This window comes from Hippoglossus hippoglossus, chromosome 2 (genome assembly GCF_009819705.1).
Source record: "Hippoglossus hippoglossus isolate fHipHip1 chromosome 2, fHipHip1.pri, whole genome shotgun sequence".
NCBI classification, from domain to species: Eukaryota; Metazoa; Chordata; class Actinopteri; order Pleuronectiformes; family Pleuronectidae; genus Hippoglossus; species Hippoglossus hippoglossus.
In genome coordinates this window covers 2,738,766-2,754,889 of record NC_047152.1, presented here as the reverse complement: position 1 = coordinate 2,754,889, position 16,124 = coordinate 2,738,766, and the positions used below count along the sequence as shown (strand labels likewise).

The 16,124-nt window shown below is 44.5% G+C and overlaps 1 protein-coding gene across 5 annotated transcripts in view; it reads left to right on the top strand.

Moving 5' to 3' along the window:
- Positions 1 to 12,282, top strand: part of zeb2b (zinc finger E-box binding homeobox 2b) — a 110,979-nt gene extending 98,697 nt beyond the window's left edge. For 4 of the 5 annotated variants that reach the window (XM_034609748.1, XM_034609755.1, XM_034609739.1 and 1 more), the window contains 5 exons: positions 872 to 1,086; positions 4,023 to 4,131; positions 4,504 to 6,503; positions 8,192 to 8,372; positions 10,099 to 12,282. In XM_034609748.1, the coding sequence (XP_034465639.1) occupies positions 872 to 1,086; positions 4,023 to 4,131; positions 4,504 to 6,503; positions 8,192 to 8,372; positions 10,099 to 10,670 (3,077 nt within the window). In that variant the 3' untranslated portion in view covers positions 10,671 to 12,282. The remainder of the gene's footprint in view (positions 1 to 871; positions 1,087 to 4,022; positions 4,132 to 4,503; positions 6,504 to 8,191; positions 8,373 to 10,098) is intronic. The other variant, XM_034609730.1, reaches the window with a different exon arrangement.
- Positions 12,283 to 16,124: the final 3,842 nt, after the last annotated feature.

Here is a 16,124-nt window from a genome sequence, read left to right as displayed (position 1 = left end):
ACTCCGTTGTATTTCATTATCAGACTTTTAATATACAATTATAAACCCTTTGGTGGTGATATTGAACTTGAAGCACGAGTGTTGCAGTAACAGAGCAGCAGCCAAGGTAAAAAAAAAAGGAAAAGAAAGAAAGGAAAGTCTGAACAGAGCAGCAGCTCTTCACACTGACACGACCGGGCAGCTGTTGGTCCCACAGATTCGCCGGATGCCTTGGTGTTTACCTACAGTCTTAAGCAACAGCTGGGCAGGGGCTTGAAATCAGATAGCGCACCTCCGAAGCCCCCAAAAGGAAAAAAACTGAGGGGGTGTTTGAATTGGAACAGGCCCATAATTCAAGCTTCATGACACGATGAACACGTTGGGGAGAATTGCATTAAAGTGTGGCAAGTTTAAAACAATTAGGAAGCTACGAGAAATCGTGTGTGACAAGTTTATCCACGTACAACTTTGTACATGTGTGTGTTTGTGTACATGCAGTGTCATGATGTTTGCTACTATGTCAAGGAAACTGAGACTCAGAGTGTAGTGCGAGTGCTGCACAAGTGTGTGTGTGTGTGTGTGTGTGTGTGTGTGTGTGTGTGTGTGTGTGTGTGTGTGTGTGTGTGTGTGTGTGTGTGTGTGTGTGTGTGTGTGTGTGTGTGTGTGTGTGTGTGTGTGTGTGTGTGTGTGTGTGAGGAGTCGGGAGGAGGTCGTAGTGCAGCGGATGCCAGCCTGACACTGAGGCTCTCATGTGGAGCAGATTGCAGAGATAACTCCCATACCACTCTGGGCAGCCCGCCCGTTAGCTGCCATTGATTCGCTGACCTTTTGGCCCGCTTTCCCTTCCCCTTCCTCCCCGCCGCCCCCCCTCCTCCCGCTGTCTCCCGTGCAGACCTGCCACCTGGAACGCCAGATGCCTTCGCCCAACTGTTGACCTGCCCCTACTGCGACCGGGGCTACAAGCGTTTGACATCGCTGAAGGAGCACATCAAGTACCGCCATGAGAAGAACGAGGAGAACTTTGCCTGCCCCCTGTGCAACTACACGTTTGCTTACCGCACTCAGCTTGAGCGGCATATGGCCACACACAAGCCCGCGAGGGATCAGGTGAGCCAAGTTTAAATATTTTTTTTTTTTCCCTCCTCTTCCTGTTTCTGTCCCCATATTTCATTTCATTTCTAATATGCTCTGATCCCTCAGAGAAGAGATCATTTTTTTCTGATTGGCAATCATTATTAATTTTTCATGGCATTTTGAAGATGCAGATCCTTTAATGGTAATAACTTTAATTGAGGCCCTAAATGGTTTTTTGATGGCCCTCCCTGATATGATTTTCCAGTCTCATGTTCACGATCGAATGATTGTGTTAATTTCCAATTTGGAAATTTTTATCAGCTCCTTAACTTCACTTCACTCCTGGCCTTTAATGTTCTTCTGGTGCAGCCTGCAGACGTAGTACTCCATCAAACTCCACCCGCCCCCCCTGCTTCTAATTTCATGCACTGCATAAACATCTGTGTATACGTGAACGTTCTCGAGCGATTTATATCCAACATGTCTGAAATATAATTTGAATGTGTGAGCGGATAGCATGAATCACCTTAAAGTCCTGTGAGGTGAAAAAATCATCCAGCTGTCACGGGCGTTTAACTCGCTCGTCAGCTTTAAGTCGAAGATGCGAGGTGAAATAGATTGTGGCAAAAAGAAAAACTGCATGCTTTCAGAGTTTTTCGCACATCGGGGGGATAATTATAACTTCTGAGTGAAGTCAAATTGGAGCAGTACATTTTAAAGTCGATGGAGTCTGTGTTTGTGCGTTAAAGGAGGATTTGTTTGAAAAATGACCTGAAGTTGAATCTACTTTTGTGATTTGGATAATTATTGTAAAACTCCAGGAAAAAGGTCTTTGTTGTGTATTAAATTACATTCTAAGTAAAGGTTTGAATTACCTGTGTATGCTCCCTTTAGAAACATAAGAAAAAGTCACTTCTACCTTATCTAATATTTTCATGGACTTCCTCCGCTAGAACAACTAGAACATTTTGTGTTCTAATAAAAAAATCAGCCAATCACAGATGATATCATGCATCTCAGCGCTCAGTCGCAGGTCGTGGGGGCTGTGCTCTCTGAAGCGAGGATGACAGGCTCAGACTGGGGCTGATTTGATCAGATGTCAGCAGCCAGCACTTTCACCTGATCTACCAGCTGGGTGTAAACGTGAGCAGATGGGCCGGCCGAGTGAGCCGCCGTCCCAATCCTCATATTACAATGCTGCTGCTGCTGCTCCCCTCCAGAGTCGAGGCAACGGCCAAACACTCCCATACAAGCGCCGTGGGTCCTGCCACAAAGCCGGTTATCTTGATTTGTAAATTAGCTGGATTGTTTAAACGGTAATCCTTGAGCTGAGATCGAGGTGATGTCTCACTCGTTTTGAATCCTTTGTGGCAGATTTTCTGTAGGTGGCGCTCTTTTCTTTGTCTGTTCAGTCAAACACACAAACTACGAACGTCAAAAATAGGCTACATAATTTCCTCCTCACCGTGTTTAGAAGATGAGGAAAATGAAAATGAGCATGTATTTATGTGAAAATGCACATTTGGCAATTAACAACTAACTAACAGGAGGACTCGGCAGCAATCAGATTAACATCAAGAATAATGTCCTGATAGGTAATCATGTGCCATGTTGTTCTGTCTTGTATGTTTACAAGCCTTAATACTCCTCCTCCTCTTAAGCACTTAGCTGAAATATGACTAATTAGAGGTTATACATATGCAAACATCCAGTCGGGTCCCCGCCCACAATCAGCGGTGGTGGCGTTCGCACCGACAATGAGCCATGAAGGAGAGATGGAGCATTTTGCTGGTGCCATTCACAATTAAGAGCACGGAGCGATTGTGTCTTATTAGCAGTGGTGGCGAGACTAAACTTTACCGGGCAGGGGTCCTCAGGGGGGAAGTTAAGGGGATGGTGGTGGAGGTGGGGGCCCTGAAGCAGCTGTTGCTGTTTGTTTATGCAACTCAGCAACATACGAGCAGTGGGGTCCCTCTCCGGCGCTTGGCGGGGCCCCCGACTCTCCCCGCTTGATCTTTGAAGGTTGGGGCTGTTTGAACAATTCCTCCCAGTCCTCCCAGTGTCCTGTGCGCCACCATCTGTCTCCCCAGGAATGTGGGTAGAGTCAGCACACACCCCAGCATTTGTCAAGGCTGAACTGGGAGGAGGGAGTCGCCATATTTTTTTCCCCCTAGCGAGCTCTACAGAAAATGTGTCTTTCTTTTTTAATTTTTTTATTATTTACTAACCATTTAACGTGCTCACCTCCCACTTGGAATTAATGGTTTAATGAGTGACGAGCCAGGTTTACAAACCCAGGGTTGCTGTTGTTGCTGGGTATTATTTTCTTTTTTTCCTTTTCAGCGAACAGGCCTTGTTTGAATTGCAAATTTGATGGATTGCAACTGATGTCTACCTTTGAACAGTGAATCAAGGCTGCGCCTATATGCTCTGTTCTGTATCCTAAGATTATTAAAGAGACATTTGAGGTCTTTTAAAAAGCCCCAACTACCGTAAGACATTTGAGGCTGTTCTGAAAAAGTACAAAGTGTAATTCAAAATGCTGTGAATACAGGTACGCAGGGCGAGAGAGCTCACAGATGATTCTGAATACCTTTCAGACTGATTAGGCCCAAATTAATTGAAAAGCAGATCAGATCGCTGGTTGTAATGAGGGGGAAACGCTGTAAAAAAGTCTCTTTTCATTTATTCTTTTTTTCTGCGCTGCCAAATTCTAAAGGCATGCCTCCTTTGGCTGAGGAGCCAGGAAATTAAAAAGTATGTGATTCTCTCTGTTATCACCGCCGCTGCCTGTAGTCGCTCGACGGAGGTGGGAGTAGAAAGCCAAGATGCTTCATTGGCGACAGGAGCCGGCTTGTTGCTTGTTGTCATGCCGACCAATTGTGGTTATTTACTGAACTCTCACCCCCACGATATGTGTGCAGTTTTTTTATTCAACCTGGATCTCCCTCTCTCTCTCTCCCTCACAGCACCAACTGCTCAACCAAGCGGCCAGCAACCGCAAGTTCAAATGCACCGAGTGTGGCAAGGCCTTCAAATACAAGCACCATCTGAAGGAACACCTCCGGATTCATAGTGGTGAGTGGCGAGATATCTGCCCCCCTCTCTGAATATTCATGTACATGATTTAAGAACGCCATGAATCTGCAGAAGTTCCTCATGGTTTATTTTGGACCCTCCCTGCTGTTAAAGGACACTGAACTCATTTCATTTTACTTTAATTACATTTCTAAAATTATTTTCTTTTGCCTTATGTAAAGAACTTTGATTTGCCTTTTTGTCAAATTAGATATTGAGCTGACCCTGGCACGTTTACTTAGATGTTGTTAAAATGTCCATGTTGAGTTATGCTCAACAGTAAAATACAAGCAACCCAGTTGATTGTATTGTTCATATAGACCTATGATTCTCATGTAAGCCGTCTGACATCATATATTTTTTTTGTTTCAGGTGAAAAACCGTATGAGTGCCCCAACTGCAAGAAGCGTTTCTCCCACTCGGGCTCATACAGTTCCCACATCAGCAGTAAAAAGTGCATTGGCCTGATTGCTGTCAATGGCAGGATGCGCAGCAACATGAAGACCGGCTCCTCCCCGACCTCGGCCTCCTCCTCGCCCACCAACTCTGCCATCACCCAGCTGAGGCAGAAGCTGGAGAACGGCAAGCCGCTCGGCCATCCCGAACACAACAACCACATGAATATCAAGACCGAGCCCCTTGACTTCAACGACTACAAGCTGATGATGGCGTCTCATGGATTTGGAGCTCCGTTCATGAACGGAGGCATGGGAGGGAACAGCCCACTAGGGATCCACCACAACTCGACAGGCCAGAGTCCTTTGCATCACCTCGGGATCGCCGGACTCGATGCTCAGCTCCTGGGCTTCCCGGGGCCGCTGGCGAACAACCTGAGTGAGGTGCAGAAGGTGCTTCAGATCGTGGACAACACTGTGTGCAGGCAGAAAATGGACTGCAAGCCGGAGGAGCTCTCCAAGCTTAAGGCCTACATGAAAGAGCTGGGGACCCAGGTGGAAGAGCAGAAACAGGCACTGACATTGTCTGGGGCTCAGGTTGGTCTTCCACTCATCAATCACAACGGCGCCACCAAAAGCATCATCGACTACACGTTAGAAAAAGTGAACGAAGCCAAAGCCTGCCTCCAGAGCTTGACGACAGACTCAAAGAGACAGATTAGCAATATCAAACGAGAGAAATCCAACCACATGCTTGAAGGAGGTGTGGATGAGAAGGTGCAGGAAATGTTTACGCCTTATGCTTGCCAATTTTGCAAAGAATCCTTCACTGGGCCAATACCTTTGCATCAGCACGAACGCTACATGTGTAAAATGAACGAGGAGATCAAAGCTGTGCTGCAGCCCAGTGAGAATCTGATGCCCAACAAACCAGTCATGTACATGGAGAAGAACAGCCACTTAACCTCCCCCATGTTGTCCGAGAAGGGATTTACTGGGCCCATTAACCCCTACAGGGACCACATGTCTGTGCTGAAGGCGTATTTCGCCATGAACATGGAGCCCAACTCGGAGGAGCTGCTCAAGATTTCCATAGCGGTCGGCCTCCCTCAGGAATTTGTCAAGGAGTGGTTCGATCAGCGGAAGATGTATCATTACGCCACTACCAGAACCCCACCACTAGAGCACAGGAACCACACTGATATGGTTGTCGGAACAAATAACCACCACACTCCACCAAAAGACTCAATGGCAGCTAGGTCACCTGTTTCACTTCTCAAACCTACTGATCACATCACGTCCCACTCCATAGCAGAGCTCCACAACAACGTTAACAACTGTGACAACTCGCTGAGATATTTGAAAAACCACCAGTTCGGCGGCAGCACCAAACCTGCAGGTGAAAAGTTGGACCACTCCCGCAGCAACACCCCCTCCCCGCTCAATCTGTCCTCCACATCTTCCAAAAACTCCCACAGCAGCTCCTACACTCCAAACAGCCTGACATCAGAAGACCTGCAGGCCGAGCCACTGGACCTCTCCGTGCCCAGACTCATGAAGGAACCCAAGCATGCACTGTCTGTCAAAAGCAGAACTAAAGCCAACAGTATTACCATTGACCACAACAGCGTTCCGTCTCCCCGAGAGCACTTCGAAGAGCCTTTGAACTTGGCCTATCTCAAGAGGGATTTCTCAGGCTCGACCAACAACGGAAACCTAGAAAAAAGCACTAGCCCCATCTTCGGCATTAACCCGTTTGCTGCCAAACCCCTGTACACGTCACTTCCGCCCCAGAGCGCTTTTCCACAGGCCACATTCATGCCCCCAATGCAGGCCAGCATACCAGGTCTTAGGGCCTATCCAGGCATGGATCAAATGGGCTTCTTGCCACACATGGCCTACACTTACGCAGCAGGGGCGGCTACCTTTGCCGAGATGCAGCAGAGGAGAAAGTACCAGCGGAAACCAGGTTTCCAGGTAAATTAGCCACCTGTGGTTTTTGCTAAAGCCCCAGGCTCACTCAGAATCCCAAAAATGATCTGAACTCATTTCTGTGCTAATTGAAAATGACTTCAGAGTCAGGAGAGAGACAGGCTCACCTCAGGTAGACCGAGCTGGCAGAGGCAACGGAGATAAACATCTGCGACAAGAGCCCAGGGGTGAAAGAAAGTGGTGTCAAGGAGGACGGGGGACATTTTAGCCTAAAATTGATATTTTAGTAATACAATAACACGTATATAAGCCAGTGATGGAGGGGGGGGGGGGACTATTTTAGTGCTGGTGCAAAAAATAATTACGTTAATCAAACATATTACTCACTAAAAAGCCAAAGATTAACCTGCAATCCCTCCCTAGTGTTTCAATTTATATTTTTCAACCCTGCGAAAAATGCAGATTAAGCCTAAAAACAGTGGCGCAAAAATATCCAACAGCATCAGGTTCAGATAAACACCAGCAACGACGTCGGCCTTAGAATCTAATCTCAGCAAAGCTCTAATTGTTACCACTCTCCTCTGTAAATTTCTCTGCCGCTGTGTGTGGAATACATTAACGCTTCCCAGACTCCAGACGTCTTCCGGCTCGGGCCTGAACCCAGATATCTCGTTATTAAATATGGGTGAAAGGCCTTTGTAAAAATGACAAAGGTGAGCCCCGCAGCCGTGCACTTCTCTGAAATTTCCCCGTCGCAACTTTGCCGCATTTTAAAAAAGAGAGCCACAGCCAAAATGAGCTCCTACATGTGGATTAATAATGCACAGTCTCCATGTTCATTACGAGTGAATGCTAAAGGCTGTTTAACATAGAGGGAACCATTTTGATGAAGGGAGAAAAAAAAGTATTAATAATGTTTCCTATTCTAAGTTATTAAATTAGATTTTAAAAATACAGCTACGGGCGTTTAGTTCAAATTGATTGCAGAGTGATAGTGGCCCCTTCTTAAAACACAGTGCAGGGCTGTCCACACATTATCACACACACACACACACACACAATTATTAAAGAAAAGCTGTGGTGGCTCAATATTGGCCATTAAGGTGCGCCCTCTGATTTGAATCATTACGTGCCGTTTGGAGAATGTTCTAATATTGTTCCCCATCAATTCAACTTTAGGTCTAATCTTCATCATAAAAGAGACGTTTAAAAGGAAACGAGCGAATTAACGCCCCCTGTACAAAATTACAACACAGCGTTATGTCTGTGATTTTATTCCTCAGCTGAAAGTTTTATAAGAAATCAATGGTGGCGTGTGCCGGCGGTTAAAGATTCACAAGAGCGGGATTGTTTGGGAGGAAGGCTGCAGTTTACTGTTTTATTATAGTGACATTAATTAGGAGCTTTTATTTTAAATAGAGACTATACATTATTTGACATTTACTCAGTTATTTTAAGAATTTTGTTAGAATTTTGAAGTTCTTCTCCTTGTTCAATTTAGCCACAAATGACCTGATATTCTAGACACAGAATCATGTCAACAACAAACTTCTAAGCTTCATAAGATGATATAAAAATGATTTTCTTGTTTTATTAGTAAAATAATACGTCTGACACTTAACAAACAAACTTTTCAGTATTTCTTTAAATCACACAGCCAATTGATTGTTATTTTTTTTGTCTTTTCTCTCTTTCCCCCCCCCCCATTTTTTTGTTGTTTCTTCTTTAAAAAGGGGGACCTGCTCGACGGTACACAAGATTACATGTCAGGGCTGGACGACATGACAGACCCCGACTCCTGTCTGTCGCGGAAGAAGATTAAGAAGACCGAAAGTGGTATGTACGCGTGTGACTTGTGCGACAAAACATTCCAGAAGAGCAGTTCCCTTCTAAGACACAAATATGAACACACAGGTATATACTGTTCTAGACCCTTATTTTAAACCCCATGCTTTTTTATGTTTTAAATGTTTGTGTTTGCAAAATCCTCTCAGTATGAACCCTTATATTATGTCCCCACCCCCCCTCCCCGCCCCCTCCTTCCCTCTTTTCTTTCTCTGTTTAACCCTTCAGTTGTATATGTAACTTGCTTCTTCATTGACAGGGTTGCGATGCCAACGATTTGATTTCAAACAGTTTTTTAACATGTGATGTGCTTAAAAGCTTTGTGTGTTCTTTTTAAAATCAGTAATTAATGCAGGTGTAGGCAAGCAAAGGGAGACTTCAGCTTTTTCAAGTGATTGTACCCTTTATTTTCCAATCATATCCCGCTGTATTAACCATTTTGCTATCTCAAAAGACGCACATCAATTCACCTCGATATATAAAGCCAGCAAAAGGCTTCTAATGCCTTTATCGGCCCCATTATTGGAGATAGATCACATCAACAGAGCAGCGCTCAGAAGCTTCAGAGCGCTGATAACAAGTCTTTCATTATAGTTATTATACAGAGATCCTCTTTCTCTGGGTTGCATCATTTATTTTATCCACTATCTGTAGCCGAACGCTCAGTGTTTTATGCAGCCTTCATGTTATCTGGTCGCGTATGAAAGGGAGGGAGGGCGCACCATCGGAACAGCGCAGCGAACTCTTTAAAACAAGCAAAAGAAAAAGGACGCGTTATCTCCAGGCCGCCCCCTGCATCTCGCTCAGGACGCGGCGCTCTCGTGTGTTTGTCGCCGCGTGTTGTTTTTAGCAACATTACGAGGCTCAGAAGTGCAGTGGAAGCAGCCAGATGTTGGACAGAAGTGCCGCTTGAAAGCCTCTTGGCGGGTGGGACGCCAGTGTCAGGGGGGAGTCATGTGATTTGTGTGAACGAGGCAGCCATATTTCCACACGTGTCGAGCAGCAGTGAGGGAGAGAACAGAGCCCAAATCAGACATATTAGCAAACAAAGGCAGGTAACGTTAGAGGAGTGGAGGCATTTATCTTAGTGGGCAGGAAGCGTTTTTGGAGTAAACAGTGGGTGTAAAAGCAGCCGGGGCGGCCACAGAACAAGCCAGAGGACATTTATTTAGCCAGACAGTTTATGGCCTCGTGTCATAAAACTATCTCACCCTGCCCTTGTGGCGAGCTTGGGTTTCCAGTTTCTGCCTCGGCATCCAAGCTCCCCGTCACATTTAGTAGACGGAGGAACCCCAACCCAAAACCTAATAGAGGCCCGGGCGTCACCATGAACTTGAATTGTGTTCGGAGATAAGCAGGGCGACCCCCTCGCTGCCTCCCCCTGTCCTCCAGCCCATCCTGGATTTGTTTACTCCTTTGTCGCGCCTCCTCTGTTTGTTTGCTTTGCAGTAGTTTATTTATGTTGCATCCATCAGCGGGGCACGCAGGCCTAAAATAAGTAGTTGTGGTCGAGTTTCTCCATGCTTTAACCACGGGAGGGAATTTCCATAATGTAGGCCCATGAATGCGAGCGCACTTTCTCATCTTGTTCGCAATTTGAATAAACAAATAGCCCTAAGTCGTAAGTCAAAGTTGGATCTAATGCTCCGTGATGTCATTTTGCTCCATGCCATCCAATTCATCCGAGTTTTCCCTCAACGTTTTGCTTTTCTCCTGACTTGTGTAATTTGTTGTAGCAGCAGGATGAGCGAGGCAGGCGACTCACAGCTCTCTTCTGTGTTTTGTGTCTCCACAGGCAAGAGGCCGCACCAGTGCCAGATCTGCAAGAAAGCCTTCAAACACAAACACCATCTCATCGAGCACTCCAGGCTGCACTCGGGGGAGAAGCCCTACCAGTGCGACAAGTGCGGGAAGAGGTTCTCTCACTCGGGCTCCTACTCGCAGCACATGAACCACCGCTACTCCTACTGCAAGCGGGAGGCCGAGGAGCGGGAGGCTGCTGAGAGGGAGGCCCGTGAGAAGGGCCACCTGGAGCCCACAGAGCTGCTGATGAGCCGGGCCTACTTGCAGGGCATGACACCTCAGGGTTACCCAGAGCTGGCGGAGCGCGAGGCCATCCTGAGGCACGACGCGGTGAACGGAGGGATCAGAGAGGGACGGAAGGAAGTTGATGGAACGTATGCCAAGATGGGACGGAGGGAGGATGAGTTTGAGGAGGAGGAGGAGGAAATCAAGAGCATGGACACGGACCCGGACACGTTGAGGGACGAGGAGGAGAACGGAGAGCACTCGATGGACGATAGCTCGCTGGACGGCAAAACGGAAACCAAATCGGATCACGAGGACACGATGGAAGATGGCATGTAATCGGCGACGGCGGCGGCAGCGTTTTCAAAAGCTTCCCAATCTTAAAAGTTTTAAGTTTCACACTTTCGGTTCAGTATTCTTACCTGCTCGGTTTAAAACACCGTTTTAAGCTGTACGTGCACGTGCCTGAAGCTTCCGGGAAGCTTTCTTTGACAGACTCCTCGGGGAGGGGGGGAGAGATGTCTGCCAAACAAGACATGGACTCAAAAATCAATCCGGAGGAGGCGTTGAGGGAAGGGAGGCATGGGTTTGTGAAATAAGCTGCATTATGCAAACCGAACAATGAATAAATGAATACATTTCAAAAAATGTACAGTACTAAGGCCTAAAAATATGTGTGGTGCTAACTTCCTCAAATAAACCCCTGTGTTCCATAGTATTTATAGCACAACTAGTGACTTGTACAAATTGCACTCCGCTTCTATAATCATGAACAAAAATAATAAAAAGTATTGCCTATGTATATATTTATACAGTGTTGGAAAAAGAGCAGTAGTGTCTGCACTACAGTCCTTCGATATTACCTTTGTTATCACCTCCCTTCCTGCGGTGTCGTCTTTAGTTCTGCCCTGTCGCCCGGTCACCAACATCTCCAGCCACACTGTTTCAGGCCTCTGGAATCAACTTCACACGAAGGAATTTGAAAAAACTAAAAAAGACTGTACGAAGGAGCTCGGAGGTTTTTTTTTAGAGGATGAAGTTTTAAAGAGACCTTCGTTTTAAGGGAAAATACAGTTTATGGACAGATGGTATTGGGGGGGGGGGGGGGGAGAAAAAATGAAGGACGAAGCCTTTGTAAGGTGTTTTTGATAAGAAAAAAGAAGCCTTATATGCAAACCTTTTAACCTGTGTGTTTTCTGCAAGTGCCACCCTCGTATTGTGTAAAAGGAAGGTTACTTTTTTTCACCAGCTTCAGTATTATGAAATGGTTCATCGTTGTTCTTTGAAGCACCCGTGTCAGTATTAAGACTTATAGGCATCAGTTCCTTAGTTTACATTATGTTGTGCAATGTTTTCTCAGTTTCTTTTTCTTTTAACTTTGTCAGTATTACACCAAACCATTTTTTTTTTTTTTTTTGAAAACAGCAAATTGCATTCATTTTATTTGTAGGTTGAAAAAAAAAAAACATTATTTATGTGGCCCATTTTATATTTCCTAATTTTATTTATTTCATACTGTTGTGTACAGTACTATAGTTCTTCAATATATAGATATATTTTAGTAAAAAGGAACATGGTGTCGATCATAGGGGCAAATTTTACGTAAAGAGAGCATTTATTGTGTTTTGAAACATTGTGAAATGCGAAGTTTAATCTTATTTTATTTTATTTCATTTATTTTCCAGTTACTGGAAAATTCCAAATTTGGGAACTTTTATACAATTGTGAAAACACTGTATTTTCGACTGAAAAAATTCCACTTTCTTCATCTTTGTTTCTTTTTTTAAGCTAAAAAATGAAGAGGGACTGTTAAATACTATGTATGATATCATGACTGAAGAAGAATCTTTCCTGAAATGTCTTTGTAAAAGTATTATTGAATTCTTAATTTGTAATTTCTCTTGAAAATGACCCTGCTCGAATAAAAGTAGCCAAATTACAGAGTACCAAACCCTCGGCGCCTCATGTTTATTCACCAGGAAACAAACTGTGAGGTTTCGCTTGGCATCGTCGGACTCGAGTCACTTCTCATTCTCTGTAGAACGACACAAACTGGAAATCTTTCTCCTCTCGTTTCCAGTTTATACAGAACCGCCGAGGATGGAGCTCTGCTTCTCATTATTATGTTAATTACACACCGTTTCAATTCACATTCTCAACTGGATCAAAGTGAATTGACCCCGGCCCGGCTGCTTATTATGTCTCATTTAGATGATAAACTCCAAACCAAAAATGTATTCCACACTTTTTCACCTGTATTTGTAATTTTATTTTTTTTCACCAGACACAAAAACACAGTGAAGCATTTACAGGAAAATGTTGCTGAATTAATCTGAAAATTTGAACTGAAAATACTACAGCCCTAAATGTGTATTAATCCACCACTGGAAATAGTTTCTTCTGTTTAAATCATTTTTGCTGAAAACTATGATGTTTTAGAAAATCACTATATTTTTAGTGAAACTATATGTGACACATTTGTGAGGATTTGTGTTTTCATCGTTATTTGGGATTTGTTCATGTTGAGAAACACGAAAAATTGTTCAGCCTTCACCTTTAAATGTGAAATCAATGTTTTTTTGCTTTTATTAAAGCACCTTCCGCTCATATCACAGTGGGACTTAATGATAAATATTGATTAATCTGAGTGAGAATGCATCAATGATTTAAATTGAAAGAATTTAATTGATTAATATATTTATAAAGTAAGAGAGCAGCTTCTCAAATGTGAGAATTTGCTGCTTTTCTTTGTTTTAAAGTGAAAATCTTCGTGTTCCTGAGTGATAACAAATCAAAACACACAAACTTGGTTTCAAAACACAACATGAGAGTCGATGATGAAACAACTGCTGGAGTTGCAACGCTGAGACTCTTTTGCACTTTGCTCCCTCCGAGACACAGGATGTGCTCATCTCTCCGGCCATTAGCCGCGCTCGCCTTTCCTCCATATCTCACCCTGAAACTTTACCCCGGCCTGACAGGTGGACTCCAGCAGCGGACTCCTCTCTCCGCTGAAGGAGACGCTCAACTCCATTAGCCACTCACGCTGCGTTATGCAGATTAAAAGCAACATCAAAAGGGCCCGAGATGAAAGCAGCGAAAGGTTGAGCAATGCCAAACATCAGAACGCACTTTGCATATTCCGATTTTCCCATCGATCGGCGAGCCATCGGATCATTCGCAGACCATCTTGTAGATAAAAGAGGGGGTCTTAAATGATTAGCTGATGAATCTGATAATGTGCTGCAAAACCGCCCGGACAATTACACATGCGAAAAATGAGCGTCGGTGTCGAGGCGAGCGAGGAGGGAATCCTCCGGAGTGTATCGCTATCATTAAGGGAGGAATTTTCAACCTTCCTCTGCTTTTACATTTCACATCTATTAGACTTGCAGAGATACAAGCCGCAGTCCGACCGGTCTCCGACTTCACAAGCGACGAGCAGCAGAGGTCAAAGTTCGAGACGGGTGTGATGAAATATTCCTGCAACCGCGGAGTAATGCAAGCAGAGATGGAAACGCTGAATTAGGGGAAACACGGAGAGAGAGAGAGAGAGAGAGAGAGAGAGAGGGGGGAATTACATTTATTAGTTCATCTAGAGGGAAAACTAAAAGAGTGACAAAATAAAGACGACAACTAAAAAATGTTTTAATGCAAACCTGAAGATTGATTTCGTTCTGTTCTCGGGAAGTGTTCCAGCCTTTGTTAACTCCTCCATCGCCGCATAGTTCATTTATTTTCCTCTTGTCTGAATGAATCCCACTCGTCACTCTCTGAATAGTGGCCGATACTGAAGCTGATCCAATCTAGTCTTACTTTTCCTGATCGATACTGTCTCAGAGTACGAGCCCGGCCTCTGGAAAACCGCTGCTAATTGCAATCAAGCCTCATGACCATTGATTTTGTTGTGTATTTAATATCAAAAACTGTTGATCAGCTGATCAGTTGCCAAACTTAATAAACTGAAATCCAGGTTTCCATTTTCACTAAATCTTACGACTTAAGTAAAAAAAATCATAAACACACAAACAAATATTTATTTCTTCCTGTTTTACACAACAGCAGATCTTTAAAAAACGTTCAAATCTGACTAGAGCTCTTTCCCACGTGAACGTTTTCAAAACGCAGACCTGCTTGTTTTCCGTTTTACGTGATTGTGATCTGCTCTGACGTAAGACAAAGAAAAACAACAACACGAGTGTGTAGAAGTAATTCATACGAGTGTCATGCAGCCATATGCCTGGGCCAGATTGGTGGTGTGTTTTGGACAGCTGAGCTCTGATGATTCACTGCAGGGCCTTGTATAGACCAAAGCTAAGTGTGTATTTAGCCTGGGGCTCCTCTGCTGCCTCCACAGATACACTTAGTAGTAAAATCCACTGGTTTGCATTGAAAACACTTTTCTTGTCTTGTTCCATTCGTCCTCTTCTTCAACCTCGCTCCTCTACCTGCGCTCCCCGTCCTCCGAGAGACAGAAATCCTCATCAGTCGTATGTTTCTTGCGGTGAAGGCGCCGCTTCTTTCGGTTGTCAAGTCAACTTTGTGTTTATGCCGCATTTTAAAAGAAAAACACAAAACCAGCGTGTAAATGTGCTTTAGGAAGCACGAGGGGTTACAGTATGGAAAAAGGGAGAGAGAGCGCGGAGCGTCAGTGGCGGAATGAAGACGTAAGGGAAAAAAGATCACGCTTTCATGCACAAAATAAGAGTGATAGAGCATGACAACACGTCGGAGGCAAGTGAATGAAAATAGGTCTGAGGTTTGGTTGCAAACTGGGGGAAGTGAAGTGTATTTTTTCCACGGTGGAGTCAGTGTGAGCTGCACTGGGGAACAGATCAGTGCCTGAAATGAGAAGGAGAAAAAAAAACTGAAACGCTGGTAACATCCGACGACGAGAGGAAGCTGCAGCCGAAGACGTCTGACATGTACAAGCAATCCGATCAGTCCGGCTCAGGGTTGTGTCGGCAAGATATTTATCATTAGGCTCCAGCTTCTCTTCTCTCCTCACCTTAAGGATTTCAGCTCTTTGCTCTTTCTCCACTTTTTATTCATAAGTTTATTAACATGGATACATTTTGTCCTTGGTCAAAAATTACTTTTATATGTTTACTTCACCTGTTCTCCTCGCTCCCCTCCTCTTTCTCCTTTTGCCATTTGCAGAGTGATTATTTATTTTGTATTTTTTTATCAGCCAGTTTCAGTTGTTTTCTTTTCTATTCTGACCCACTTTCTTTCTGTTGATGTCCTGTTGAGTCTACGCGAAATTCTGAAGACGCCAATAAGTGTCTCGGCACTTCCTGGTTTCATTTCATAACAAAACTATTATGGACTGAAATCTGGGGCAGAATGTGCCAATATAAATCTGTGAACGTTTCTGTGCTCAGGTCAGAACATCAGTGAACGGGCCTGCTCCTCCAGTCCCATGAGGACGTGCATGTGAATGCATGCATGTTAGAACGTGGGTTTTGAAATGATATTCAGGTTCTGGTCGGGTTTAGTTACGTTCTACTTGATATTTTTCGGACACACAAAAACAAATGTTAGTTCCGGGTCGGGCTCGGTTAGTTTTCTCTCGGGCGCCTTCGGGTTCGGACTGAATCGCCACCCAAGCAGCACTGTAATGTACGTGCACAGTCATGCCATTGGTTTAATTGACCATCGGGGGCAGTAATGTGTAAAAGCAAGTGTAGAGATGCACCTGAGGAGGCAGCGAAGAACAGTGTCATCACCTTCTTGAGCCTTCAAGGAAACACACGATGTAATCCGGTCGCCGAATATAAACTTTTATAACGC